Here is a 27,868-nt window from a genome sequence, read left to right as displayed (position 1 = left end):
TTTGACCTTTCGAATTTCATTTACTCCAGCTTCCTTTCCACATTTCAGGTTTCTACATCAAGAATTGATATGTACTTCTGATTGTATTCCTCTTGAATTTCTGTCACTTCATATTTCATTTAACAATCTCAAAATTATTAAAATAAACATCTAGAATATCTTTATCTTAATTTTCATGTTACCTTTATCATTGATTCTTTTTACAGCACTTACTCTTTCCTCAATTTCTAAAATAGCTTCCAGAACATTTGTCATCTTTCTGATATTTATTTTCTATATTCTTACCAGTCTTCCCATGATATTTGTTTAAATATTTTTACACAATGCATCTTCTTACATCTTTCTTTGTATTCTCTCAGAGCATATGCTAAATTATTTGCTAGGAACTTTTCACATGCTCTCTTATTTTCCATGACTGCCATTCTAATTTCCTGAGTCCACTAATGAGTACTGATTTTTTTCTATCTTTGAAAACTGATGAAAATTTAATCAGTTTATCACAGTCTGCCAGTGAGTCTCTAAGGTCTAATTATTGTTTTCAAACTTCTTTTTTTTTTCTCCAAAAAAAATATTTCTATATTTGAGTTCATCGTTTACCTCTGAAAGCTGGCCAACTTTGATTATTTTTACAACTCTTGCACCTTTTTATTTTCAATTTTATTCTGATCAAAACTAAATAGTGATCACTTCCTATTTCAAATCCCCTATTTACTTCTAAATTAGCATCAAGATATTGCTAACAACAATAACATAGTTAATAAGACTTTTCTTATTTCTTGTGTCTCCTCTCCCAGTAAATCTGTGAACATCTTTATATTAGATCATTGTGGTGATCAACCCATGTCTTGAACAGAAACTCAGCTTATCATTATTATTAGTTTTGTTCTTTACTTCAGATTTTCCCAAAACATTTCTGTATGTCTTGTATTCATTTCCTACTCTGCTGCGAGTTCTCCAAAGATACTCGAAAAATTCCTCCTCTTCTTCAGTAGAACCATGGTCACAAATAAGTCACACTGTTCAATTTCTCATTTTGATGTCTGCCCACATTACACAACTTGAAATTTCCTGTGCCATTCAAGAAGGTTATCCTTGTGTGTTGAATAGTAAACTTATTATATATATAGAAAGATAGATAGATAGATATCTTACCTTTCTTCCATATCTCGTTCTTCTTGTTGCCTCCTTTTGCGTTCAAGATCAGCAAATAATTTCATTGTCATTACATAAACTGCATGTTTGTACTGGAGAGGGGAAAAAAAAAAGAAATCAGTTTACCTTCTCTCTTTCTTTCCTACTCTATATGATTTAAAAAAACAAAACAAACTGGAATACAGTACTAGCAAATTAAGAATTAAAACAATGAAACATCACTAATAATGTTCCGGTGGTATACAACTAGAAAAAGCAGAAAATCCATTCACAGAGTCAGATATATTCCCCAACAGCACGGGATCGTTAAAACCCTGTAAACAGAGCAAAACTAATTAGCTCTGATAATAATGCACTTACCACTGAACTTGAACACATCCATAACACCTTTTTAGCCAATGGCCATAATATCCACCAAATCCAAAGAATTTTAAAACCCCAAACCACACTCCTCCTCATCCCCTCCAGACCAAAGATTTCACCAAATCTATTGTCATTCAATATATATCTGAGGCACATCTAAAAAACTGACAAAATTTCTAAGATATGATCTTATAACCACTTAGACTATAAGAAATTGGTATTCCTTATTCACTCTCCTAAAGACCAGTCACAGTCCCTAGATCTTCCAGGTTCCATGCAGTTGTAAGTTGTTCTATTATGGCCAAACAGGCAGGAGAGAAAACATTAGAATATTCAAACACCAAGATTACATCCAATTCATCACCACAGTCCCTTAGGACTTGCTGACCATGCATTGGACACTTGCCACAAGATACTATGGAAAAGGACCACCCTACTCCACAGAAGCAAACTCAAATATGAAAGCCTTTTCCTAGAATCTGCCTTAGACTTAATGAACTACTGAACCTCAATAAATGTGGTTGTATAAAAGTGCCACAAATCTGGGAAGCACTTATCCTAAGAATTTCAGCCCAACACTCATGAACACCAATCTCAGCAAACTAAGGAGCACCATTTTAAGACTTCAGACTTATCTTTGTGTTTCTGCTTCAGTCACATTTATCCTATGTAGAGCCCACATGCACAAAATATTCCATCCCTGAAGATGGAATATTTTGGCAAAGTCCAATTGCTAATTAATAATTAAGTTTTTTCTAATTAATATATAGCATACAGTTAATTTCCTTAAGTAATACTGATAAGTTTTGTGATAATTTAGTGTTTTCACTAATTTTTCTCTTATTCCATGTAAATTTATTCAACTGGCTCCCCAACATTAGGTTTGCTTATTCTATTACTATTATTAAATTTAATTTGCTATGTTCATTAAAACTTGTGCTTAAACAGCTAAAATATTTTAGGCTCTGCATTCAGGAGGTAGTTAATTTTTTTCTTCGCTTCTTCCTATTTTCAGAATTTTTGTCATTTTACTGCTGAATTTCATTCCAAATTAGTTATAGCAAAAGAGCCTCTGGATCATGACTGTTAATTGTCTACTTTTCTTTCCTCATGATTCCTGTTAAAATTTCTCATAAAGTGGTTATATTATGTTTAAGTGAACATTTTCACAGGTAGAACAAAATAGTTCAAGTATGAAATTAAGAATTATCATAATGAATCAAAGATGGGCACCTTTCAGAGGTGAACTGTGGATTCATTCACATATACAAACATTATTCAAGAAAAATTTAGTTTGAAAACAAGAACCAAACCTTGGAGATTCAGTGGCTCAGCCACAGAGGCATTGAAGGAAAAGGAGTGCACTGAAAGTTCCTGGCAAGTAAGTTGGCTTGTGCTCATAGAACAGGGAAAAATGTAAGAAAGTGAAGCACTGTGCAAAACTAGCTAAAATAAAAAGTACGAAGATTTTGGTAAGAAAATACAAAATAAATATCAGGAAGGTAGCAAAATATTCTGGAAGCTATTGAAAAGCTCAGAAATAAAGGAAAGAGACAAAAAGGAATCAGATATTATAAAGGCGACATGAAAACCAAAGAAAAAAGATATTCTAGATGTCTGGAGTAATTACTTTCAAAGACTGCTAAATGAAACTAGCAGTAACAGCACAATGATAGAAAACATTACAAGACGAATGCAATCAGGAATACATATCAATACTTGAAAAAAAGCAGTCAAAAACATGAAATGTGGAAGGGCAGATGTTTTACAGTGGCTACACTGCATAATTCAGAAGACCTGGTCAGAGGGTTGAATTCCAGGTGATTGGAGTAGAGCTCACATAGTACCAATCTATAAAAAGGGAAATAAAACAATGCTAGAATTATAAAGGAATTTCCTTACTGAGTGTTCCTGGTAAGATTTATGTAAGTGCAATGCAGAAAAATCTAAGAAAAATTGTGGTAGGGAAGATTGGAGAACAAACTGGGTTCAGGCCAAATCAAGGCTGTTATGATCAGATTTTCACTTTAAGACAAATACTTGAGAAATCATGGGAAAATAACAAAGATAAGCTTTGTAGTTCTGGAAAAAACATACAACAAGAGAAAAGCTGTCCAAAACACTACAGTCCTATGGTATAAATGAGACATCATACTGAACAATATATACCGTATATTTTCGGGTAGAATACGATCCATATATAATGCAAACTAGAAATTTTGTTTGAAAAATAGCCCTAAAATGCCATGTCCATTTATAATGCAATCTGTTAATCTTGTTCCATAACATTATAACTAATACAATACGAATTAACGAAAGAAATATTTATTTTAAAACAAAATGTCAAAATCCTTTAAATTCTTCTTCATCTTTTGAGTCATCAAACATTTCATTTATAAATTCATCTGTAGGGATTGCATCAGCAGTTGTCGTCATCGTCTTCATGCTCTTGTGCGTCATCCTCGCTTTCGTATATGATGTGATCTTTGGATCCATCCATTGAATTACTTATTCAACATTTAAGAAATGAGCGTTGAATCATTTCAGATGGTATCGAATCCCATGCTTCTTTAACCCAGCTGGTGACTAGGGTGATCTCAGGCTTCTGAAAATTCCCACCCTTTGTCATTTTCATCAAACCAGATGACATCCATTCTCTCCATTTTTCACATAAGTGAACTTTAAACGGCTTATTCAAGCTGACATCAAGCTTGACATAAGCTGACATTAATGCTTCCATAAATCAACAGATTTATGGAACGCAAAGCATTAACATTATGACACCGAACAAAAATTGCACAGAAGTTACCAAAGCAGCTTGAAGAAAAAGTGCAGTCCTTCCATAAATTTATCATAAAATTACAGAAGTGTCACGGATATTAACTTTCCCAAATTGGCAATATGGATGAGATGCCCATGTACTTTGATATGCCTGGGAATCGAACAGTAAATTCAGTTGGTGAAAAGAGTGTCTTCATAAAAACAACGGGACATGAAAAAACACATTTTACCATTGTTCTGGCATGCATGGCAGACAGAACCAAATTAAAGCCGACAGTGATATTTAAAAGGAAGAAAATTCCGAAGCATATGAAATTTCCACCAGGTGTAATTGTTTGCAGCAATCAGAAAGGTTGGATGGATGAAGAAGGTGTACAACTGTGGCTGGATCAAGTATGGAATCCCCCCCCGAGTTCCGGACTTGTAGGCCGGTTCTCCTTGAATTCCGATTACTCGAATTTTGAAGACTCGAAAGGGGGTTCCGTCCCCCTGTGCCCAACCCCCCAGATTTCCAGACTGGTAGGCTGGTTCTCCTTGAATTCTGATGACTCGAATTTCGAAGACTCGACATTCAGGGTAGCCCTGAGTTTCAAAGCATTTCAAATAACTTGACAAAAAACGTGACACAAAGACGTTACATAAAAAGGCTTATCATTTTATATTATAGAGTAGTAACTAACTTTGGCAGGGTCATCTTCTTCTACTTGTGTATCTTTTCCTATTTTTTTCTGTTTTTTCCTTTTTTCCTCTATCTAGAAATATAAATAATGAAACCTTATTTTGGATTAACTAAAATATAAAATACTGCAAAAATAAAATCCTAGTGCAAGGAGTTTACTTAAAACTACATAGAAAAATTCAGTCACTGATAAAATAATCATTAACATAACAAAATTGTATATATATTTTAAATATGTATTTTTTGTAAAAAAAATATTTAAACATTTTAATATGTTTAAAATAATATTTAAAAATTATATAATATGTAAAATTTTGCAAAAAATATGTAATAAGATAATAATAAAATAAGATGTAATAAAATAATATGTAAAATTTAAAAAAATATATATTTTATAAAAAAAAAATAATATATATTATTTTTTTTAAATGCCCATACTTCTTACAAATATAAATACAATTATTTAACTAAATCAAATAAACAAACAAAAAAATGTGCTAGTTGTTTTAGATTCATGTCAAGATATAATTATGGGTGTTCCGAAGGTCAGTTTTATCTGCTCAACATAATGGAAAGCAAGTTTTCACAATGGGTTGACACTAGATTGGCAGAGTCAAAAATTGCCCCCCCCCCCCCCAAAGTCTGATTGTGGTAGTGATATTCAAATCTAGATTTTTCGTCACAACAAGTGATATGATCTCAGTAAAGAATGAACTAATCATTTATAAAATATGTAAATTAAATATTTTTATTTCAAAATCATTTATCAGTAGACAAAATGCAGGTACTAAACTTTAATCAATTAGATGTCTATGGTAATGTAAAATTATCAAGAAAGTTTCTTTTTTTTTTTTTTTCTTTGTTGTTTCAGACTTCTCTAGCATTTATAATTCAGATTTCTAGTATAAATTTTCCTTTTACTAGAATATAGTTCTTGCTGTCTGGTTGGTCAAGTTATTAGCATATCCGCTTTCCAGCCAGAAGGCTGTGGGTCCGAATCCCGCCATGGGCATGGATATTTGTGATTGTCTCTGAAAATACTAGTGGTGATATTAGGCAGTAGATGGCATTGGTATAGTTAGTGGAGTGGTGTTGTAGAGAAGGTGCCCTCCCTTGAGTGTTTGGACTCCCTGGAGGCGTAACATAATAATAGTTCCAATATTTCATTATCGATACTGCTGAAGATTTTATCAAGGTAAAGATAACAGAAAATTGTATGTACGTACATAATGTAATTTGTAGTACAGTTACAAATCCAAAAGCAAAATGAATATTAGGAAGTGTATGTAGTAACATGCAAACTGCAGTAACAAGTGCAAAGCTGCTCTCATCCATGAAAAGTAATTTCCAAACTTACAGTCCATTTTGCATAGTGGATAAGCTGTGGGTGGATTTTTTTTCCCCTAATTTTCTAATTAGGAAAACAATTTTTTTAATATATAAATATTTTAAATATATATATATATATATATATATATATATATATATATTTGGTTTTATTTTTTTACATAGTCCAGAAACTATGCTCTGGAGACTAAACATTGAACTTTTTCAAGCCACTTCAGGCCTCCAGTAAGTGGGGTGGTAATTTCATACCAGCTGACAAAATTCATCTCCCACTTAAAGACAATCACACACGCTCACGCCTGTATTCAAACATGCTAACCATTCAGCAAATCAGGCCTGCTTACTTAATAGAGGTGCTTACTTTACTGATTATAATAGCTGTTATATCTAGATTTCAATATATCACTGCATTCATCAGCCACCCAAATGCTCAGCAAAGCCTTCTGCTCCCTCACCTATCTCATTCAAAAAAATTACTTTTCACTCTCTTACACAGAAGATATGGTTTCCACAGTCCTGACAGTTTTGCTCATTTGCTTCCATATTACCTAACTTTTTTTTATCATTCAGATAATAATCAAATCTATATACCCTATCAAGTTTACTGTAGACCACATGCCATATGAAGGTTATGCTTTATTTGTATCAAGATAAGGCAAAACCTTCAGGACATATTCTGTGTAGCCCCTGAACTTTAATTCTCTATTCACTATCATCCTGCAATCTCTTTCCCTAACCTTCCAGAGAAAATTTCCACAATATAATACACCTCACTAGAATACCAATGAACAATAATTTGCTCTCTTTTTGACAACATAATTCCTCTAATTAAACCTTACACTTAATATGAAATGTCTCATACTGTCTCCCACATCAGCAGCTTATTCATATTCTCTTGTAATGTCACAATCAAGTTTCAGCAATTCCCTCCCCAGTTTAGCATCTTTTTAAAACAATTGAGTATCACCACACAGATTGTGAACAACATCGCCAATATAAATTAAACAGCAACCCAGACTTGAACCCTGTAGAATACCAATGAGTAATAATTTGCTCTCTTTTTTTGACAACATAATTCTCATACTGTAATTCAACATCAAGGGCTTAAGCCATGATTCTAATATCCCCACAATATGTGGCTTACTTTCCCCACTTAATAATTTAAATCTCAAGAAATTATTTCTTCAACCACTGTTCATTGTGTACAAAAACGTGATACCATTCAAAATACATCCGAATGTCAAAATTTCTCATTCAAACTTCGTTCCCATTAAGTGAAATACCCTTCACTCCGACTTCCATCTAAATGTCACAAAGTTCCTTGGGTTCTGTTTCTAAATTTTTTAAAAACCAACATGCACAGTGCATACAGCCTGCTCAAAATTCAATTAGCTGTTATTGCTCTAACCATGTATTCTTCACTGTCAAACAGAGTCGCTAAGTAATCTTTTAACTCTGATATAACAGCTAATATGAGTGAAAAAAATTTTATTCTCATCATTCAATTAACCTCAATTCTAAATCATTTGTTGATAACTGCAATATTAAAATTATTTAAATTAAGGGGATATTTAATGCCACATTATTTCAAAGCTGAATAAGAAAACTCTAAGATAGAAATCAAAGAGTTTCATGCCGAATATAGCAAACTATAAAAGTTCGGCGAGTCAAAGCGTGAGCAAACACCTGGGTGGTACAATACCGGCGGGCAACTCGTTGTAAAGGTGGATAAAGCTAGGATCGCTATTCTTAGTATTTGCCCTAATGTAAAACTCATCCCCTAGGAGATGTATGTTGTTTAACATTAAGGGAGATGGGTCACTACCCAGACCGGTTTCAACTTTTATATTGAGGTCTCATCAGTGAGTAGGTAGAACAAATAATACCACGATTATAGTTGTAAAAAAAGGTGCACAGATAAATTAATGAAATAAAGAGCCATAAGGCTTCACTTAGGCGATTAAAATTATTTAAATTAAGGGGATATTTTAATCCCACATTATTTCAAAGCCGAATAAAAAAACTCTTAAGATAGAAATCAAAGAGTTTCATGCCGAATATAGCAAACTATAAAAGTTCGGCGAGTCCAAGCGTGAGCAAACACCTGGGTGGTACAATACTGGGAATTCGTTGTAAAGGTGGATAAAGCTAGGATCGCTATTCTTAGTATTTGCCCTAATGTAAAACCCTAGGACAGTGGTGTTCAACCTTTTTTACTACACGAGCTACTTTTCTATAAAAAGTTTTTCGGCGATCTACTCTCTTATATAGATCACGTTCTCCCAACCTGATATCTGATTATGCACAAATAAACAACTAAAAAAAATAGACAACTAAAAACTTTATTTGTGTATTTAAAAATTTATTTATCACTTCTAATTATTTTAATACAACAACAACAAAAAAAAAAAATATATATATATATATATATACAGGGTGTTCGGGATAAATTTGACATATTTATAATTAATTATATTTTTCCGTAAGTTACATGTATTAACACACACTTCTCTTCATTTAAAAGTTTGGACCCTTCTTCATTCATATACAAGATGTCAGAAAGGATGGATAGCTGGAACCCACCTGAATCATGGAAGAGAATAACTTGTATCATGATGATTCGTGCCGGCCATCAAAATAAGGATATTTCGACTGCTGCCCAATGCTCCCTGAATACAGTAAAAACAATCAGGCATGAACTAGAGACTTGCAATGGTGACTACGAGGATGTAGCAAGAAGAAAGATCCCTAGCAGACGATCTGATTGCGTTCGTACAGCAGAATTCCTCGCAAATCTGCAGGAACAGGTGTTGAAGAACCCTGGCATTGGAATTCGGGCTTTGTCACGTGAAATGAATGTTGCAGCCTCTACTATGAAGCTTGCACTCAATGAAGACCTCCGCTACTACTCATACAAGCGCCGCAAAGGTCAGCTGCTTACAGAAAAGGCCCGTGAAAAACGTTTGATAAACGCGAAGAAACTTCTAAGCAGAGTGAAACATCCTGCGGAACCACAAACAATCTGGTTCTTTTCCGATGAGAAAAACTTTTGCCAGGATCAAAAACACAACACGCAGAATAACAGATGGCTTGCATACAGTACAAAGGACATTCCTCGTGTAATGCAGACTAAATTTCCCCAAACTGTGATGGTTTTCGGATGTGTATCCTCTGAAGGCAATGTGATGCCTCCGCATTTTTTCCAAGAGGGCCTCAGGTTGACTTCAGATGGCTACGTGGAGTTGCTAAACACTGTAGTCAAGCCCTGGATAACAAGGGTAGCCAATGGTAGGCCGTATGTATGGCAGCAGGATTCGGCCCCTTGCCACACCTCTGGGAAAAGTCAAAAATGGTTGTCTGAAAATTTCTACGACTTCACCAGTCCAAATGTTTGGCCTCCAAACTCCCCAGACCTTAACCCCATGGATTATTTTGTATGGGGCGCAGTTGAAAAAGACACCAATCGCACTTCCAGTAATACAAAAGCCCAGTTAATGGATAAAATTAAAACAGTTTTTGCGGCCCTTCCCAGGGAGACTGTAGCATCAGCTTGTTCGAGGTTCCGAAGCAGGATTGAAGCTGTGATCGATGCTAATGGTGGTTATTTTGAGTAAATCTTGTTGATAGTATTGTAATTAACTCTGCCTGTAATGTTTTTTGTCAATTCATTAAATTTAATAGATACAAAGAAGATTTTCTTTTTCCTTACGAAACTGTCAAATTTATCCCGAACACCCTGTGTATATATATATATATATATATATATTGGAATAAAATATTTCTCTATTTTGGAAAACCAAAGTTAGAAAAAAACAACACATTGATTACAAACTCACAAGTTACAGGAAATGCTGGTTGATTAAAAAAAAAAAGTTAATGTGAAATTTGGCATTGTTTGGTTAGTGTGAAAAAAAAAGTTAATGTGAAAATTGCCATTGTGAAATTTGGCAATATTTTCATAGTCAAGTTGATATGAAGAAGTGGCCAATCACAAACAATCATCCAAATGATTGTTTGTAATTTGGTTTCTTAATTGATTTTTTATGACGGTCATATTTGAAAAAGTGGATTCTGACAAGTATGTCGATCCGAAACACGACAGAATTTTTCGCACAATATCAGCTAATATTAGGAATTTTTCATGTGCATACTTCCAAATGACTTCATTGTTTATTGATTTTAAATGTAAACTATTCTGAATGTTTATTATCTCAAGTTCTACTTCAGCTTGGTTTATATCAAACAGCCCACTAATTTTATTTGAAATTTCTGTGATGTTCAAGTTTTCTTGAAATGGATTATTGATAAAAGATACAATCATTTCAGTTTTATTGAAATCTTTAAATCTTGAATTTATTTCTTCCTCAACTAATTCTATTTCACAAATAAATTCTTTTAAATCATAGCAAAGCATTTCTTGATTTTGTTCAAAAAATTTTAATAAATATGGGAGATGTCTAAATTTGCAGTCATTTATATTTTTCTTTAATAAAAGTAAATATTGTTGGAAAGTTTTTATTGAACTTAACATGTCAATTAAATTTTTATCTCTACCTTGTAACTCTAAATTTAAGTTGCTTAATTTCATACAGAAATCTACTAAAAATGATAATTGTAACAACCATCTTTTATCATTCAATTGTAAATAAATATCTCCTTTTTCATCAAGAAAATTTTTTATATCGTTAATTAATACAAGAAATCTTTCTAAAAATGACTTCTGCTGAGCCAGCAAACATTTTTGTACAACATAAGTTCCCTATCATCATCTGCCTGTAATTTAAATAACCACCATTGCAGTGCTTTTCCTGGAACAGAATTTAAATGTAATATCCAAAACATCTTTTGTGTCTAATCTTTTACTACATAGCACTTGTTGGTGAATAATACAGTGGTATGTTAAAAAATCTGGATATTTGTCATCGTTTTTATATAATGAAATGAAGCCTGATTTATTACTTATTATTGTAGGAGCATCATCAGTAGTAATAGACACAAGTTTAAAAAGTGGAAGTTGGTGTTGTTTCACAAATTCATCAAATGCTGAAAAAATGTCTTCTCCCCTAGTCCTTCCTAATAATGGTATAATTTTCAAAAGTTCTTTACTTGAATAATCTTGAAATACCATGCGAATAAATACCATTAACTGAGCAATATCAGTGAAGTCGTTTGATTCATCAAATTGTAATGAAAATGCAACACACTGGTGAATGTCTGACATTAACCTGCCCTGGAAACTTTTCTCTGGAAATTGGAACTCTTCCTTTCAGCAATTGGAAACCTTGTCTGCGGCCTAGAAGTAGTCTCTCTCTCTCTCTCTCTAGCGAAGTCTTGAATCGAGAAGCTCCTTTCTGGAAATGGGAAACTCCTCTCTCAAGCAACGTGGATCCGAGCAGTCTCTCTGATGGCGACTCTGGACCGGACGGCCTCCTCTCTGACAGCAATTCTGGAAGTGGGACCCCTTCTGCTTGCTTCAGTCCCTTTTTATTAGGCCTCCTCTGAGACCTCGCATGAAGTTTGGCAACCCGCAAAGAATCGGTATGAGTCTTTCATCTTAAGTTTCAAGTTCGGCACACCTTTTGTTCTCCTCCGCTTTCTTTTGATTGTAAGTTGCTGGCCATCGGAAAGTTGTTTGAACTCTTTCTGACTGACTTTGGAGATGTTTACACTTAGAGCCTGCAAGCCTTTCTCATACATACAAGTTTCAATAACAATCTTTCTAATGCTGTCATGTACAGCTTCGGTGACAAAAACATTGCCTTTGTTTTTAACACTCTAACATATTATTATTAAAGCAGTATATACAGTTAGCTTCAAAAGAGTTATTTACAAAAACATCTAATACAAACTATACCGAGACAAACAAAGTTTATTTTTTTACAATATTCACATGGGACTTAACCTAAGTAAAAAGTCGATGTAATGTGCTTTGGAATATTTAATATTTAAGCTACAATCGAGTTTTTACACTTTGCTTATAATCGTATTCACTCGGCTCGCTGTTCGACTTCCACTGATCCAAATTAATTCATTTACCCGGACTTATATGAAAATTACTGATTTGACAATTTCAACGAAAAATAAACAATAGCAATATACTTAAAGCGAATTAAAAATAATACAAAATAATGATAAATAAAATATTATGTTTTCAGTTTTAATTAAATTTGTAAGTAAGGAGGAATATACAGAGATCGACCAAAAATTGCTCTGCAATTGATGGGTTGAACACCCCTGCCCTAGGAGATGTATGTTGTTTTACATTAAGGGAGATAGGTCACTACCCAGACCGGTTTCAACCTTTATTGAGGTCTCATCAGTGAGTAGGCTCTTGGCTCTTTATTTCATCAATTGCAATATTAAATTTTAACAACAGCACAATTATTTTCTTTATCTGAGTGTGAAGACTAAACTCCACTTTCCTGCTTTTTAATCCAGAATCCATATTCTCTACTAAATTAATAAAGCACATAAGTTGCTGTATCTTGTGTTCTCAAGTAATTCCAATGAATAATTTTCACATTAACATGTATTGCCATTAAGCAATTTGATATCTGGATAACTTTCAGTGACTTCCCTCCAAAGAGGATAATTAATACATTACAACTATTCCACGTTTTTTGTTACTGTTTACAAATAAATGTTACTTTCCACACTTTTTATGTTTAAAAAATACTGTCTATAGAGATCTCCTAGTAAAATATTTAAGATTTCATACTTTGAACTTTCAGGTGTGTACAATTTGTCACATCAAACCATTTAAGCTTGATGTGATAGATTAAGTTTTCCTATGATCATGAATTTGGCAACATCCAATCTATCGACAGACCTTCTAGTCCTTCATCCTTTAATCACAATTTACTTTGTCTGGCTCAAAAAGTAACTGAATCAATGAAAATTATTAAAAAAAAAAAGTGAATATCATTATTACAATTATTATGACCAGACAGCTCCAGGAGTAAGGGTTCATTGAAGGAGATCACAGATCACCTACACTATATCTCATACCTTTTTTTTTTAATTTATTCACTATCTGCGTTCATCACCTCCAAAAGTAAGCATTCCTCTCATGAGAGAAATCTAACTCATCCCTTTCTTGACTGCAATCATTCTCAACTTCCATGGATGCTCTTTCATTCTCTCCCCATCCTCTATAAAATGAAAATCCATCTATCAGTATCATATATGACCCTTTCAGAAGTTTATGGGCCTTTATCATACCCCCCCCCTCTTTCTCCTGTCTACAGTCCATAAATTCTCAATCTCTCCTCATAATCAACATTCTACACTCCAAATATTATCTTTAACACGCCTCTTTCCACCATACCTACATTACCTCAGAAACAAGTCCATGCACAATAGTCCAAGGGATGTCATATCAAGGCCTTGTAAAGAAACAAAATAAGAAAATACATGTCAATGTTTCGGCATTGCAATTATTCTCTGAGACATATTTGCAATCTTTGCTATATATAGTCTCTCAACTACAACTCGCCAATATAATAAGCCCTTTTAATCTCATCATCATACCCATGTGCATAAATTTACATTTACTAACACTGAAATGACAACCATTTTTATATGCCCATAATTCTAGCCTATTCAAAATCATTCTCTAAGTGCTGCATGTCAACTGCATTCCAGATTACCCTGCCTACCTTAAATCATCAGTGCATAGCTATGTCTCTTGTCAAATACATCCCAACATCATCAATGTAAATACTGAATAACGATGGACCAAGGACTGGTGTACATCACTGGTCATCTTAAAAATCGTGCAACCCCCACCCCATATAATACACCACTTTCTGATATGTCAGTATGCCATCTTCTTATCCAAGCTAAATACACTATTCACTTTTTAACACAATTTGTTTTTATTTATTTTGCATTGTAAAACACTATTCTACCATTTTTAATTAGGGATGGAAAAAAGTAGACTTGTAGTAGTTGAGCTATTACCTCCCCATTTCCTACAATGAAATGGCTGAAATGCAATCAAAATTATTAGTGATAATACGCATCAATAAAAGTTTAATTTTGCCTAATGTGCTAAATTAAGTTTGTACTATGCCTTGTCTTTGAGTGGGTGGGTGGGTGGGCAATTAAGGTACATATTTGTTTGCTGCTACCAATGAACAGTAACATGGTTTTATTTGTAGTCTGATTTTTCACTTAATAGTACTATTCCCATCACATGTTTTTTTAGAAGTGCATGCTTAAACTTGGAAACAACTGAATGGATAAGGAAGAACTTAAGCAAGATTAAAACATTAAAAAAGCATACAGGGCTTGGGCAAGCCTTTCTCTGATCTGAAAGAAAGGAAGAAATGCTGACTTGTGAGGGGAACTGAGCTGAGGATGTGGGAGATATCATGAAAGTAAACATGCAAGAACAAAAAAGGGAAAAGTAATTGTACATTCACTCAAATTTGTATTATTTTATAAAGATCCTTTTAGATATTCTTTAAGTATATCAGTTTTAATTTTTTATATCGGCCCTACACATGAGAGATCCAAAGACCTATGACATCAGTGACATGTGTGGGAAAGTGATTAGGAAGAAGAAAGGAATTTGTTGGTGTAACCCCAATGATTACAAACGTGAACCTCTGGTATGTAATCATTAGGGTTAAAACAATGTAGAGCAGATTTGGGCTTTATAAAAGTTATAGTTGAGCAGGAGAGAAATACTGTTTAGAATAAAAAAGTATATCAAGCATTTTAAAGGATGAAGGCCGTGGACCTGATGTGCTTTTGCCAAGATAGGCAAGATGTGAAACAAGCGAAGAAGACAAAACTGATCCTGGATGATGAGCAGAACATAGTCAAAGTGAGGCATGGTTCTTTCTTCCGGAAATGAAATAGGATTGCATTTTGGTGGCATTAAAATTCACTAGGTTATCCACACCACACTTAAAAATGGTAAGTAGATCAGCGTTTAAGGCATTAGTTAAAGAAGATGTTGAAGCATGAATTACTTAGCAAGGTAATGAAAAAGAATGGTGAGGATTGTGACTAAAAAAAAAAAAAGCTATGAAAAGGACTGGATATCAGAGAGAGAGGGAGATCATTGATGTATAAGAGGATATAGGTGAAATCACAGATCCCTGAAGAACATTAGCAATTGCTGAAAAATCTGATGAAAGGAAACTAATTGCCATTGGCCTGAAAATTAATGACTGAAGAGAAAGATGGCAATTCATACACAATAGGAAGGAAGAATACCATAAGACAGAAATTTGGTAAGAAGACCATGATGCCAGACTCAATGCCTTGGAAATAACAAGAAAGACACTTGAAGTTTCTCCAAGCTTTTTCATTGCTTTTGACCAAAGGTGGACAAGGTTGGCTAGTAGATCTGCTGTAGACTGAGAATGGTAGAATCCATTCTACCATTCTCAGTCTACTAAGTGATACCAGTATGTTAAGATGAGTCTCCAAATAGCAAAGACATTGGCTGCTGATGACCCTTCTCCATTTTTTGAGAGTACTGAAGGCAGATCACAATAGAGTGATAGTTTGTTGGTTGACTCTTCTCTCTTTTTTAGAGAGAGGCTGAATAAAAGCTTGCTTCCAAGCTATTGGATAGATGTGTATGACAGCTTAAAGAGACAATAGAAGGTGGACATTAGTTCTGGAGCACAAGCTTTTAGTGCAGATGAAAGAATGCCATCAGGACCAAGAGACTCAGCAGTATTAAATCTACTGAGTATTTTTGTGATATACTTCTGGTGAAATTTCAGAAGCATAGTATGGATAGTTTGTGGAATAGTGGAAGGAGATTGTCTTGGTCATCTGTACTAGAGTTGGAAGAAAAAAACTGATGCCAAGAGGGTCCGCCTTACCATTGTACTATCAGGATGGTGTGAGAGGGACAGAAACATGCAAGGGCAGAAGTTTTCATCACCTTGGTGAGGGACCAGAAGGGTTGACTGCCATTCAAACATGAGATGAGATGCAAAGTGCATTTGTCCTTTAAAATGTCTTTGAATTTTCTTTTTTGCAGTAGTTACAAGTTGCAAAAAAGCTGAGTGAGGCTGAAATTTTTGACTCGAGCACCAATGAACATATGATAAATATTTGGCTTGGACTGCTTTGAAACAACTGTTTGTGGCAAACATCGGCACAAACAGTGGGGTTAAGGGTTTTGAGTAGAGAGGAGCATTCATCATAGCAAGAGCAATTTATGTTATTAAATCAGACAAGTTCAAAGATGAGAAGAGTGGGAGCAATGATAAGATCATATGATGTTTTAGTGCCACAGGATATGATGCTGAGAACGACTGAAGGACAATCTGTAGAAAAGGATACATGGAGAAAGTTAAGGTCAGACTTGCTAGGAGGAGAACAAACATCAATTTGGAGAAACAGCTGGTTAAGAAAAGGTCCAGACTGTTAAGAGAATAATGAGGATTATCTGAATTTCTGGTGGGTTGGTGAACAATTTCTGCATAGCAAACAATTTGACTCAGCTTATCCTTTGAAGTTGGAAAAGGGAAGTCAGTCTGAACTGTGGACACTGAAATCAGCAAGCAAGATTATCTCATGTTTTAGGATAATTATATGCACACAGAAACATTACATAGTATCTGTACATATCTTCACATTTTATGCTTTTTTTTTATTGTACTTTTGTATTTGAATGTTTTGATTTTATTGCGAATCCTGAGTGTAAATACACTCAGAATTTGGGGGGATTCATTATGGGCTACTTTTCTACATACAAAAACCATTTTAGTGGGAAAACATTGTTCAGAGACCAAGCATGCAATGTTTTCAAGCCACTTCAGGTCTCCAGTAAGCAGAGTGATGGTCTCACACCAGGCGATGAAATTCATCTCCCAACTAAAGACAATCACAAACATCCATGCCCACAGCAGGATTTGAACTCACGACCCACTGGTTGGAGAGCTAACCACTCGACCAACTATGATGGCAGTACACACAAGAGTCAAAACATTATGACCACCCAGACTGCATGGTTGGCCAGAAACAGGTTGGTGGTAATGGTATCTTGGCATAGGGATTGTTCTAATAGACATCACTGGGTCCTCTCATCCCCCCACTGACTTAAATCTTAACCGACCCGGGGATTGCTTCAGACCAGGTATGCTTTACATGGCTAAAATGTGGCCTGATGGATCTGGACTTTTTTCTGCAAGACAGCACTCTTATCACAAGGCTTGCATTGTGTAAGCATGGTTCAAATACATAGCTAAGTATTCTTTGTGCCCCCGACCCAGTCACTTAACTTCTCATTTGAATCCTTTTTTTTAATGGGGGAACCCATCCATGAGAGGTCGGTAAACCTATAGTACACTAGTACTAGTACCATGGATGAGCAAGAAGAACAAGAAATTTCCCACACAGAATGAATGGGAAACACATAAGATGGCAGTGTTCCAGAGGGCAGCAGTGGAAGGGATGAACAAAGAGGAGGATAAATTTGTTCTGTGAGTTTGGAGATACACTGTGAGGGACTGCTGGTTAGTTACTGCATGCATTTGAACTGATTTGAAAGAAATAGGGGGAGGGATAAGGTATTTTGATGCTAATTCTGATGAACAGCTACTGTAGAAGTACTTGTAGAAGATACAAGCAGTGGAAACTGAGCACCTGTGTGAAGGTGAGTGAACTGTATCAGGGAGTTTGGGATCATTGATCAGTCTGACCAGTGGCACACTCAGGATTTAATCTTGGGGGGGGGGGGGGGGGGGTAGTAGACATTTACGAATACACACTACGCATTGCATACGACCTATGACTGAGCATCTGCAGTGATCGTCAATACATGATAAGTAGTATAGAAATAGAAGACACAACATAAATAAAAAAATGAATTTTAATTAGGAAAAGATTTTTGGAAAATTTTCTAGTGTTTATTTCCTTTTTCTTTTGGGAGGGGCCAGGGCCCCTTCCCTAGGTGTACCACTGAGTCTGACTGCCCTTTTCTGTACAGAGTTCGGTATCTTTAGGGAGCTTCACCCCAAGATATAGGAGCAATATTCAATAGCTGGACAGATTTGTGATTTGTATAAAGTTAGAAGTTGTTCGGAGTTAAAGTAATACTTTGAGTGAACAAGAAAACCTAATTGCTTGGAAGCAGAAGAGCCAATATTTGTAATATGCTTGTGCCAAGAGAAATTTGAGGTTAGTGTTATCCTAAGAAGATAAATAATCTCATCATGCACGGGATTTGGGTGTTGTCAGAAGTAAGGCTGGAAGAGAAGGGGGTCTTTTTTTCTGTGTGATATAAGGGAGAAATGCAATGTGCTGGCATCAGCAGCCATGTAATGAGTTGGTAGTCTATGGAGTAAGTCATTTATATATAGAAGGAATAGGGTGGGTGAGAGAACAGTCTTGTGGAGCCCCTCCACTGGTTGTATACTATCTATATAATAAGTAACCATCCACCATAACCCAGAGTGAGCATCCAGTCAGAAATCTGGCAGTGCAAGTGCAGAATTCAGAGGGTAGACCAAATGAAGGAGTTTGTCTTACTGTCCTTTGTGCCAGACCTGGTTAAAGACTTCATAGATATCAAGGGTGACTACTTGGGTCTTGCCAAACTTGTCCATGGTATTTGTCCAAATGTGGATGATATAAGCGAGTAGATCACCTGTTGACTGACAGTGGCAGAAGCCATATTGTGGTCATTGATTAGCTGAGAGTCTTTGAGATAGCACAGCAGTTAGATGTAGATAGTTCTTTCTGTTACTTTGGAAAGAACTGGCATAAGAGAAATTGGATTGTAGTCTGAGGGTATTGATTTGTCTCCCTTTTTAGGAATAGGCTGAATATGAGCTAATTTCCATACTGCAGGGTAGATACCAGTGGAATAAGAGTGTAAAAAGACAACGCAGAATGGGAATCAACTCTGGAGCACAGACCTTTATTACAATTGGGCAAGAGACTTTTTGGTAACCAATTTGAACAAAATTCTCCAGATCTCTTTTTGACAAAAGAACACACTGGGCACAGAGTGTGTGTGGGATGGATGGTGGATAGTGACCAAAAACTTCCTACTCCTCCAGTACAAGAACTGGAGGAGTAGGAAGTCTTTTTCTGTGGGTGATGATATAACACAGCAATCAGGATGAAACAGTGGTGGAAGCAATATTGGGCAGAAGGTGTGACAAATGGCTTTGGGTAGAGACCAGAATACATGGCTGCCATGTGGGCAGGATGCAAGTTTCCTGCTTTTAACTCATTCTTGACTTTGATATGAGTGGTTGGACTTTTGGATGCAAGCCAGTTACAGAATGCTCAATTCTTCTCTTGTACAGCTTTGGCACGCCTGTGAGTGATCCCAAGGCTTAGATAAGGGACAGGAACTTACAGTGGAGTGAGGAATAAATGTTTCCAAGCCAATAAGAATTATTTCGGTGATATATTCAGCACCTAATTTTGGCTGGAAGCAGCAATTGATCCAAGTTGTGTAGATCATCCCAGCACCCAAGTTTTGGCTGGAAGCAGCAATCGATCTAAGTTGTGTAGATCATCCCACTTGCTTATCCCACTTATAATTTCAAAATTATTTTTATTTTTCAACATAATATCCCTTAAGACTAATACATTTATTCCAGCGATGCTCCAGCGCCATTATCCTGTCCCTGTAGTGGTTCTCAGTAAGATCTGCAAAAGAAAAATGCTGACCAGCGGGGATGAGTTTTAGTTTTGGGAAGAGAGAGAAGCCAGAGGGAGCCAAATCTGGGGAACACGGGTGGATGTTCCAATAACTTATAGCGCAGACACCCTTAATTTTCCCATTGCCAAAACACCTTTGTGAGAAGGTGCATTGTCCTGATGAAAGATGATTTTTTTCTTCTGCAAACCGGGTCTTTTCTCACGAATTTTTTCATCTAGTCTGGTTAAAAGATCTGAATAATATTCCTCGATTATTGTTTTACCCTTTTCAAGATAATAAACAAAATGCCGTAAGCATCCCAAAACACCGATGCCATGACCTTGTCTTCTTTGGTGCTGAACAACCAGCTTCTGTCCACTGTTTTGACTGCTGCTTGGGTTCTGGTGTATACTGGTGAATCCAAGTCTCATCCATAATAATAAATCGATGCACAAAATCAGTTTTATTCTTGTTAAAACGCTTCAAGCACTATTCAGAGATTTTCATGCAAGTGCGTTTTTGATCAGCACGGCACCCATCTTGCTCAAAGCTTTTTCATTTGCAATTCTTCATGCAAAATATATCCTATACGTTCTTTTAAAATGCCTATAGTCTCAGCAATTTCAAGCACTTCAATTTGCCGGTCATCCAGTACCATATCGTGCACTGATCAATGATTTCTGGTGTTGTTACACTTTTTGGACGTCCTTCACGTGGATCATCTTCAAGGCTGGTAAGACCGAGTTTAAACTTGGCAGCCCATTTCTTAATTGTCGAAAATGAAGGAGAAGAGTGCCCATAAACTTTTATGAACTTCAAATGAATTTCTTTTGGTGTTAAACCTTCTTTTACAACTTTCGGACTGGTATCCAAAAGCTAAGGACAAGCTACGTATTTCCTGTATGTGAATAAATTTTCATGACTAGAGCCAAATGTAGATATGAGTTTATTGCCAGCATACTAATAAATTATATTACACGAAAAATGTGTTATAAATTTTGTACAAATTAAATTGCAATACAAATTTCCTAAGGATGTAGTTAAGGAATTAATAGACAGTGCTCAGAAAACTATGCATAGACATTTTAGTATGCAATATGCCCACCTTGGACTGTGATGCAGCTCTCACAATGCTGTACCATGCTTAGCACCAAAGTGATCCAAAAGTTCTTCAGGCAGACTGGCCCACTCCATCTTCAGAATAAGGCCTTGTTTGTTTTCTGGAGGGGAATTTCGAGCAGCAATGCATTTCCCTATTGTGTTCCCAAACGTGTTCTATGGGGTTGAGATCTAGGGAGTGTGCTGGTCACTCAATTAGATTAATAACCTCAGTCTCCAGAAGTATTTTCACTGCTCGTTTATGATGTGGTGTGGCACTGTCATCCATAAAAATGAATTCTTTTCCTACAGCACTAAGGAACAATTGAGCTTGATGTCGATGAACTTCATTGCAATATCATTCACCATAGTCCCTTTTTTTTCAGCACTTGTGGCTCGGTGTGTCCATTAAACATAATGCCTTCACACACCAGAAACTCAGCACCTGCATATATCCCTTTCAAGAACCTTCTTGCAATGGTAAGCAGTACCACTTTCACACCAGATCAAGTGTTGTCTAGAATCGAAGGAAGACTAAAACGACTTCATCTGTAAAGAGTAATTATAGCTCACTGGTGTCTTTCTATGGATACAACACCACTGAAAATGTGCTCTATGGTAAGCTGTGGATAAAGGGATGCAGACTAATAGGCCTACTTGCTCCAGACGTCTTGCCAGAGTTTGTTGTGACTGTGTACATGTGCTTGAATGGAGCCAACTTTGCAAGCTGACCTGCCGTGGTGGTTGATTACGTTTTACTGTTAAAACCAAAAATCTGTCTTCATGCTCCATGGTAGAGCAAGGGCAACCTCTTAGCAGACATCTGGAACACATTCCATTGGTTTGAAACATTGTCCAGAACCTGGATACAACGCAATGTAAGATTCAAATATTTTGACAATATCAGTAATTCTGCGGTCTTCTTTGGGTTTTCCAATAATTCTTCCCCCTCATGAAATCATCTAGGTGATATCTTTGAGACATTACAAGACATCCAAGTTTGCGACTTTATTCCTTCAAACACAATTTGCTCAGTGCAGCCTTTTATCTGTTGAGTGCTACACATGACCCTTTTGCATGCGATTTGAAGATCTGACTGTGTATCTGCATTCTACTGGAAATCGTCAGTTATACAAATTGCCACAAGCTGATTCATGTGAATTTGTACATGGGTGATCTGAAAAGTTCTCGGCCTCGACCATAAATGGCAACACTATCGAGAAGATTTTATTTTTTCTAAGTTGGTACATCTGTCAAAAGCATCCATTTGAAATTGCAAGTCATTCTATCAAGTTTTTTTTTTTATATAGCTGTCGGAAAACAAAGTGTTGACTGTATCCCTTGAAATGGAATGGATAAAATTGAGTATCATGCGGTTATAAAATTGCAAGTATACATAACATACAGAATCTTAAATTGCACAGAGACATATCGCATGAAGAACACAGAAGAATGTATAAATTTCTTTCATAAAACAATTATGTTCTATCTTCAATTTGAGTTATTGGCTAGAACATTTCATAGCAATTGGAGAACAGCAGTTTTTCTCTGATTGCAGAGAGAGAAGTGTAGGATTGTAGGAACAGAGGCAAGTTACCTCCTTTTGGATGGCAAGGGCGATAACATCAATGATAGCATTCCGCTGCTCTAGTTCAATGGGATACTGCCAATTCTCTCTCAAGCAAACTTATCATGAGAGAAAAGAAGACCCCCCCCCTTTCCCCGCATTAAATCCATGAATATTTTAAACCATTAAAGTACTATTTAGAGGCATGCCACTTTAAGAAACTCCTTCATATATCTGTTGGTCTATTTCCTATTCTTAAAATTCTGCTCTAAAAAAAAATATTTCATTTTGATCTCCATATTTCTCATGTTTTCACAGCTGTTGTGCTGCATCTTTGAAGGCTGATATACATTTGCTTCAAATTACTGGATAAATATAATACAGTTCTCCTAGCACAGGTAGGGCAAACGTAAAATAAACTCTGATGTAAGAAAAATAGCTCTATTATATTTTCAGTCTATTAAAGCAGGTAACAAGTTCTTGACATCTGCTGACCAAAATGTGCATTTCTTGAAATTTGAAACTGTCATCTCCTTGCATTAGGAGTTGCTGCAAATTATACCTATGAAACACTGGTAACTTTTGCGATACTTCACAACAAACTTAAGTTACAAAGATTGTTTTGAACAAGAAACTTTAAATCTTACAAAATGATTTAATTAATAAAAAGTTTTATGACAGTTTTTAGAACATGAAGACATGAATTTAATTACAAGAAATTAAAATTTTATAATGAAGCACTATGCAACTCTGGACAGGAGTTGCATAGTGGATTCACATTTTGAACTACAGATAATCCAAAACAAATGTTTATGAATAGCACTCAACACGCCACAATCTGTAGCTTCACCAAGAAGCTGGTATCGCTAAGATCAAAACTTTTCTATACAAAAGGACTGCAAAATTCTTTGCAAATGCTACCATCCACTTCCTAAACCTATTAATTGATCCACCAAGCAGTAGACTATACTGAGCATGACCCTGCAGAACACAAATACCTACAACCATACTGAACATAACCTTTTTAAACTCATTGCCAGATGACCTAAATTGGTGAGGAAAAAGGCTCAAGAATATCTCAAGTCCATTATCAACAAACAAATATCTTCGCAGAATTGTCCCAAACCTAAATGACTCAAACAGGTAGTTTTTTTTTAATCTTGGGCAAGCCAAGTGCTCAATATTGAATCACCTTTAATTCAGCAAATTCCTTTGCAGATCCAAAATAGAGATAAGGGATGTGTACAATCAACCCATAATGACAGAACAATTAACTTTAGTATCTTTCTAGGTCTGGCACCCACTACAAGACCTCAATAAAGGTCAAAACCAGTCTGATCAGTGACTCCTTCCCAATAATGAAAGTAACATATACATCTGAAAGGAAGTGTGCTGTGCATTATGGGATACTAAGGCAATTGATGGGAAGTCAACAGTCTCTATATATGAGTAGTTCAGTTGTGAAGATACAAACTTTGCCTGCTTATGCTTGAGTAAAGGATTAAACAAGATTATAATTTTCTGGCAAATATAATTTATTTTGTAAGCAAGTGAAAAAACTTTCTACTACCTGAAGGAAACTACATACAATTAACTGAAGAAATGAAGTTCTTTTTAAGCTTCTTTGGAAAAGGCAATGACTGCAGATGAAGTAAATGAATTTTTGAACTCACATGAAAAATGGGACCTAACACTGAAGAAGAAATCGAAAACCTAATCCTACCTTTACATTACAGATGCTACTGAAACAGACTCCAGTCTAAAAAAAAAAAAAATCTGAAAGTGATTATTCAAATTTTGAATGGGGCATGGTCTTAGCAACAGTCAAGAATGCCTTGTTATTCTACAGGGAAAATTGAATAAAGAGACCCCTTAGTTTAGAAAAAACTACATTCAACTTCTATTTCAAGCTCTATATAGTAACATTTTTATTTTTGCATAAATCAAGGGATATCTGAAGGAAGCAATATCACACTTTATATCCAAGGTCAGGAGAGTAAATCAGGTAGGAGTTAGATGGATGAGTAGTGTCATTTAGCATGAGCTGCAAAAAAAGAAAATGTTAGAGAGGGTATATAAGGAGAAAGGTGAGCAGCTAATTCATGAACAGCACAAAGATCGGACAAGAAAGGTGACCAGCATGATAAGGAAGGCAAAATCAGATTATGAGAAGAAATTAGCTGAACAGGTGAAAGGAAATCCCAAAATTTTTTCGTTATGTGGCAAGTAAGAGAAAGCATGACTATTGAAGGATAACTTTAATGAGTGCAGATGGTAGACATGTGACAGAAGCAGATAAAATTGTTGAGCTACTGAGTGACCATTTTGCAAGAGTATATTCATCCAAGTGAAGACATAGTTATAACACAGGTGATAAAGACTGATGTGAGAACAGAAGTTGAAGAATTGGAGGTACTTAGGATATTGTAATTCTTGTAGACAGGCTTAAACATTGGTTGTACATGCTTACTAAATAACTTACGGAAATTACAATGTACAATAGAATATACATTAAATTAAACTTTAATATATTTCCAATATTTCGGCAAAGTCACGTTGCCATCTTCAAAGGAACTTACAATCAAGACATGTGCACGCAGGCACTAAACATTGGCCTGAAGGTCTCCTGATGTAAGCCTCCCAAATTTGGGACAGTCTCATGCAACCAAATTTGTTGAGGTTTGGCATGTTTCTTAGGGCTGAGACTGATTCCATGAATTATGAGAAGAAATTAGCTGAACAGATGAAAGGAAATCCCAAAATTTTTTCATTATGTGGCAAGTAAGAGAAAGAATGACTATGGAAGGATAACTTTAATGAGTGCAGATGGTGGACATGTGACAGAGGCAGATAAAATTGTTGAGCTACTGAGTAACCATTTTGCAAGAGTATATTCATCCAAGTGAAGATATAGTTATGACAGAGGTGACAAAGACTGATGTGAGAACAGAAGTTGAAGAATTCGAGGTATTAAGATATTGTAGAATTTGAATGCAAATAAAGTTGTGGGATTGGATGGCATATCAGCTCGTGTTTTAAGAGAATGTGCAGGGGAAATGGCAATACCTTTGAGCAAGCTGTTTAAGTCTCAGCTATGCAGCCCCAAGAGAATGGAAAGACAAAATAATTCATTTGCATAAAGGAGAATCTAAGTCTAGTAGCAAATCATAGACCAATCATATCTCAGGAATGATGGTAAAAATGCTGAAAAAAGTTGGTCAAAAAGTAAATTCAGGAATGGATGAATAAGAATATGATAATTATGAGGGGAAGCATGGCTTTGCAAAAGGTCAATCATGCCTTAGTAATCTACTGAACTTTTTTTTGTAATAGTCACAGCTGAGATGGATAAAGGGAATGGCTACAAGATGATACTGCTAGATTTTGCAAAGGCACATTTGACAAGAACGCATGGAACTCTGTGATGCAAATTGCAACAAAAGGGGATGGATATGAAAACTGGTAATATGAATAAAAGGTGGTTGATGGACAGATACCAAAAAGTGATATACAAGGTAGGTGCCAAAAGTTTCTGATCTGATATACAAAATTTGCAGTAATTTTAAAACGCCATGTGTGACAGATAGCACCATCTATGGAGGAGTGTAGTGTGCCAGTTTCAACTCTTTACCTGTGTCATTCAGTTGGAGGCACTCATTTGACTAACATGTGGCATGATAAGTGGCTGTAATGTTAAAAATTGAGTATATGCACTGTGATAAAAGTTTTTCACCATAGAATTTCGCCTAGGAAGAGAGAGAGCATCGAAGATGATCCTTGTGATGGTTGACCTATGGAAGTGATGACCAAGGAAAATATCTCTCTTGCTGAGGAGGAATTGCTCAATGACAGACGACTGAGGTTCAAAGAAATCTCAGCAAGGCTGCTTTGCAGGGAGCTAAAGCAACCTAAAGTGATTAGCTTAAAGTACATTTAGCTAATCACTCTCAGGCAATGTTCCCTCTAAGCTATGCAGGTGTGTACACACATACACTGATAAAAAAAAAAGAGGAGCATGCATGTTAAATAACTGCACGTACAAAATTTTTTCCTTTTAGAATTTCTAATTTGCAGTAATTAGAAATTCTAAAAGGAGTGTAATATACTTTTGGAATGTACTATAAAAAAAAATTGTGATAAATCATACTTGTCACTTATTCTATTCAGCAATTTCTCCATTCCCAAATTACTCAAACTCATTCTAATTAATATACTTTAATTAGTTACTTCTAAGTAACTAATTAAAGTATATTAATTAGAATGAGTAGCTCAATTGGTATAGACGAAGCCCTTTGGTCGGAAAATCTGGGTTCGATTCCTGTACATTAACGTGAGGAACCTTTATCTGGTCTCTTTCGACTAAAGGTGAGTTAGCCAGTCTCATACGGAGATAGAGGGGGGGGGGGTTTCACCAGAAACTCAGGTTTTTAATCCCTCAGAATAGGCAAACTGGCAAGTGAACACACACACACACACACACAGATCTACAGTCATAAAATACATACTTAATCCCTCATTAGGAAGGACTCAACCAGTCCTAAGAGATGATGGAGGAATTGGGAGAGCCCCATATGAATAAATAAAGTTACTTTTAGTCTGTGCAATGTGAATGAGCTGAAGCTGACATCAGCAAATTGCAGAGGCATACTTGTTTAATGTCTACTGTCTAGACCAGGAGTGGCCAACCTTTTAAGGTCCATAAACCAATTTTTTCATGTATGAGTTCAGATGCACCATACAACTCTTGTACCCTTAAAAACTCCCTGTAAAAATATGTTAATATATACATATTTAATATAGACATGATATATTTACAAATCACATGACAGATACATCATGAGAGTTCTTTGGTGCATCTCTTAACTGTTTGCTTTGATAGAGCAGTTCTGTGTACTTTTCTTTCGATACTGTTATCACTAAGAGATCTTGCAAATATTTGAGACAAGCTTAATTTCTTCTTAATAATTTCTTCTCCATCAGAGAAAGGCTTCCATTTTTGGCCAATACCAAAGTAATTTCATAGGATCCTTCTGTGATTGCCGCCAAACTTTCATAACTTCTTTTAATAAACATAATTCATATTCTTTTGATTTCCTTTTTCTTAATCACACATTCTCTCCTTAACTCAGACCCAAGCACTAGCTTCAGTTTTCCTTCTATTTCAGTCTGAAGTTATGCTTACAGTGTCTATTAAGATGATATCTTTTATTATGTGAGAAAGTGTTTTCACAAACAATGCACAATAGATTTC

The 27,868-nt window shown here is 35.5% G+C and overlaps 1 protein-coding gene across 2 annotated transcripts in view; it reads right to left on the bottom strand.

Annotated features, from left to right (window-relative positions):
• LOC150094195 (dnaJ homolog subfamily C member 8) overlaps positions 1–27,868 on the bottom strand; it is a 215,275-nt gene that overhangs the window by 27,625 nt on the left and 159,782 nt on the right. For both annotated transcript variants that reach the window (XM_090412443.1, XM_090412442.1), the window contains exons 6-7: positions 4,977–5,048; positions 1,153–1,244 (exon numbers count right to left, since the gene is read on the bottom strand). In XM_090412443.1, the coding sequence (XP_090268569.1) occupies positions 1,153–1,244; positions 4,977–5,048 (164 nt within the window). The remainder of the gene's footprint in view (positions 1–1,152; positions 1,245–4,976; positions 5,049–27,868) is intronic.

Source organism: Typopeltis vanoorti, chromosome 22 (assembly GCF_054136105.1).
Source record: "Typopeltis vanoorti isolate ZY-2024b chromosome 22, IOZ_Tvanoo_1.0, whole genome shotgun sequence".
NCBI classification, from domain to species: domain Eukaryota; kingdom Metazoa; phylum Arthropoda; class Arachnida; order Uropygi; family Thelyphonidae; genus Typopeltis; species Typopeltis vanoorti.
Note: the sequence above shows the minus strand (reverse complement) of the source record. Positions and strands in the feature narration are given on the sequence as shown.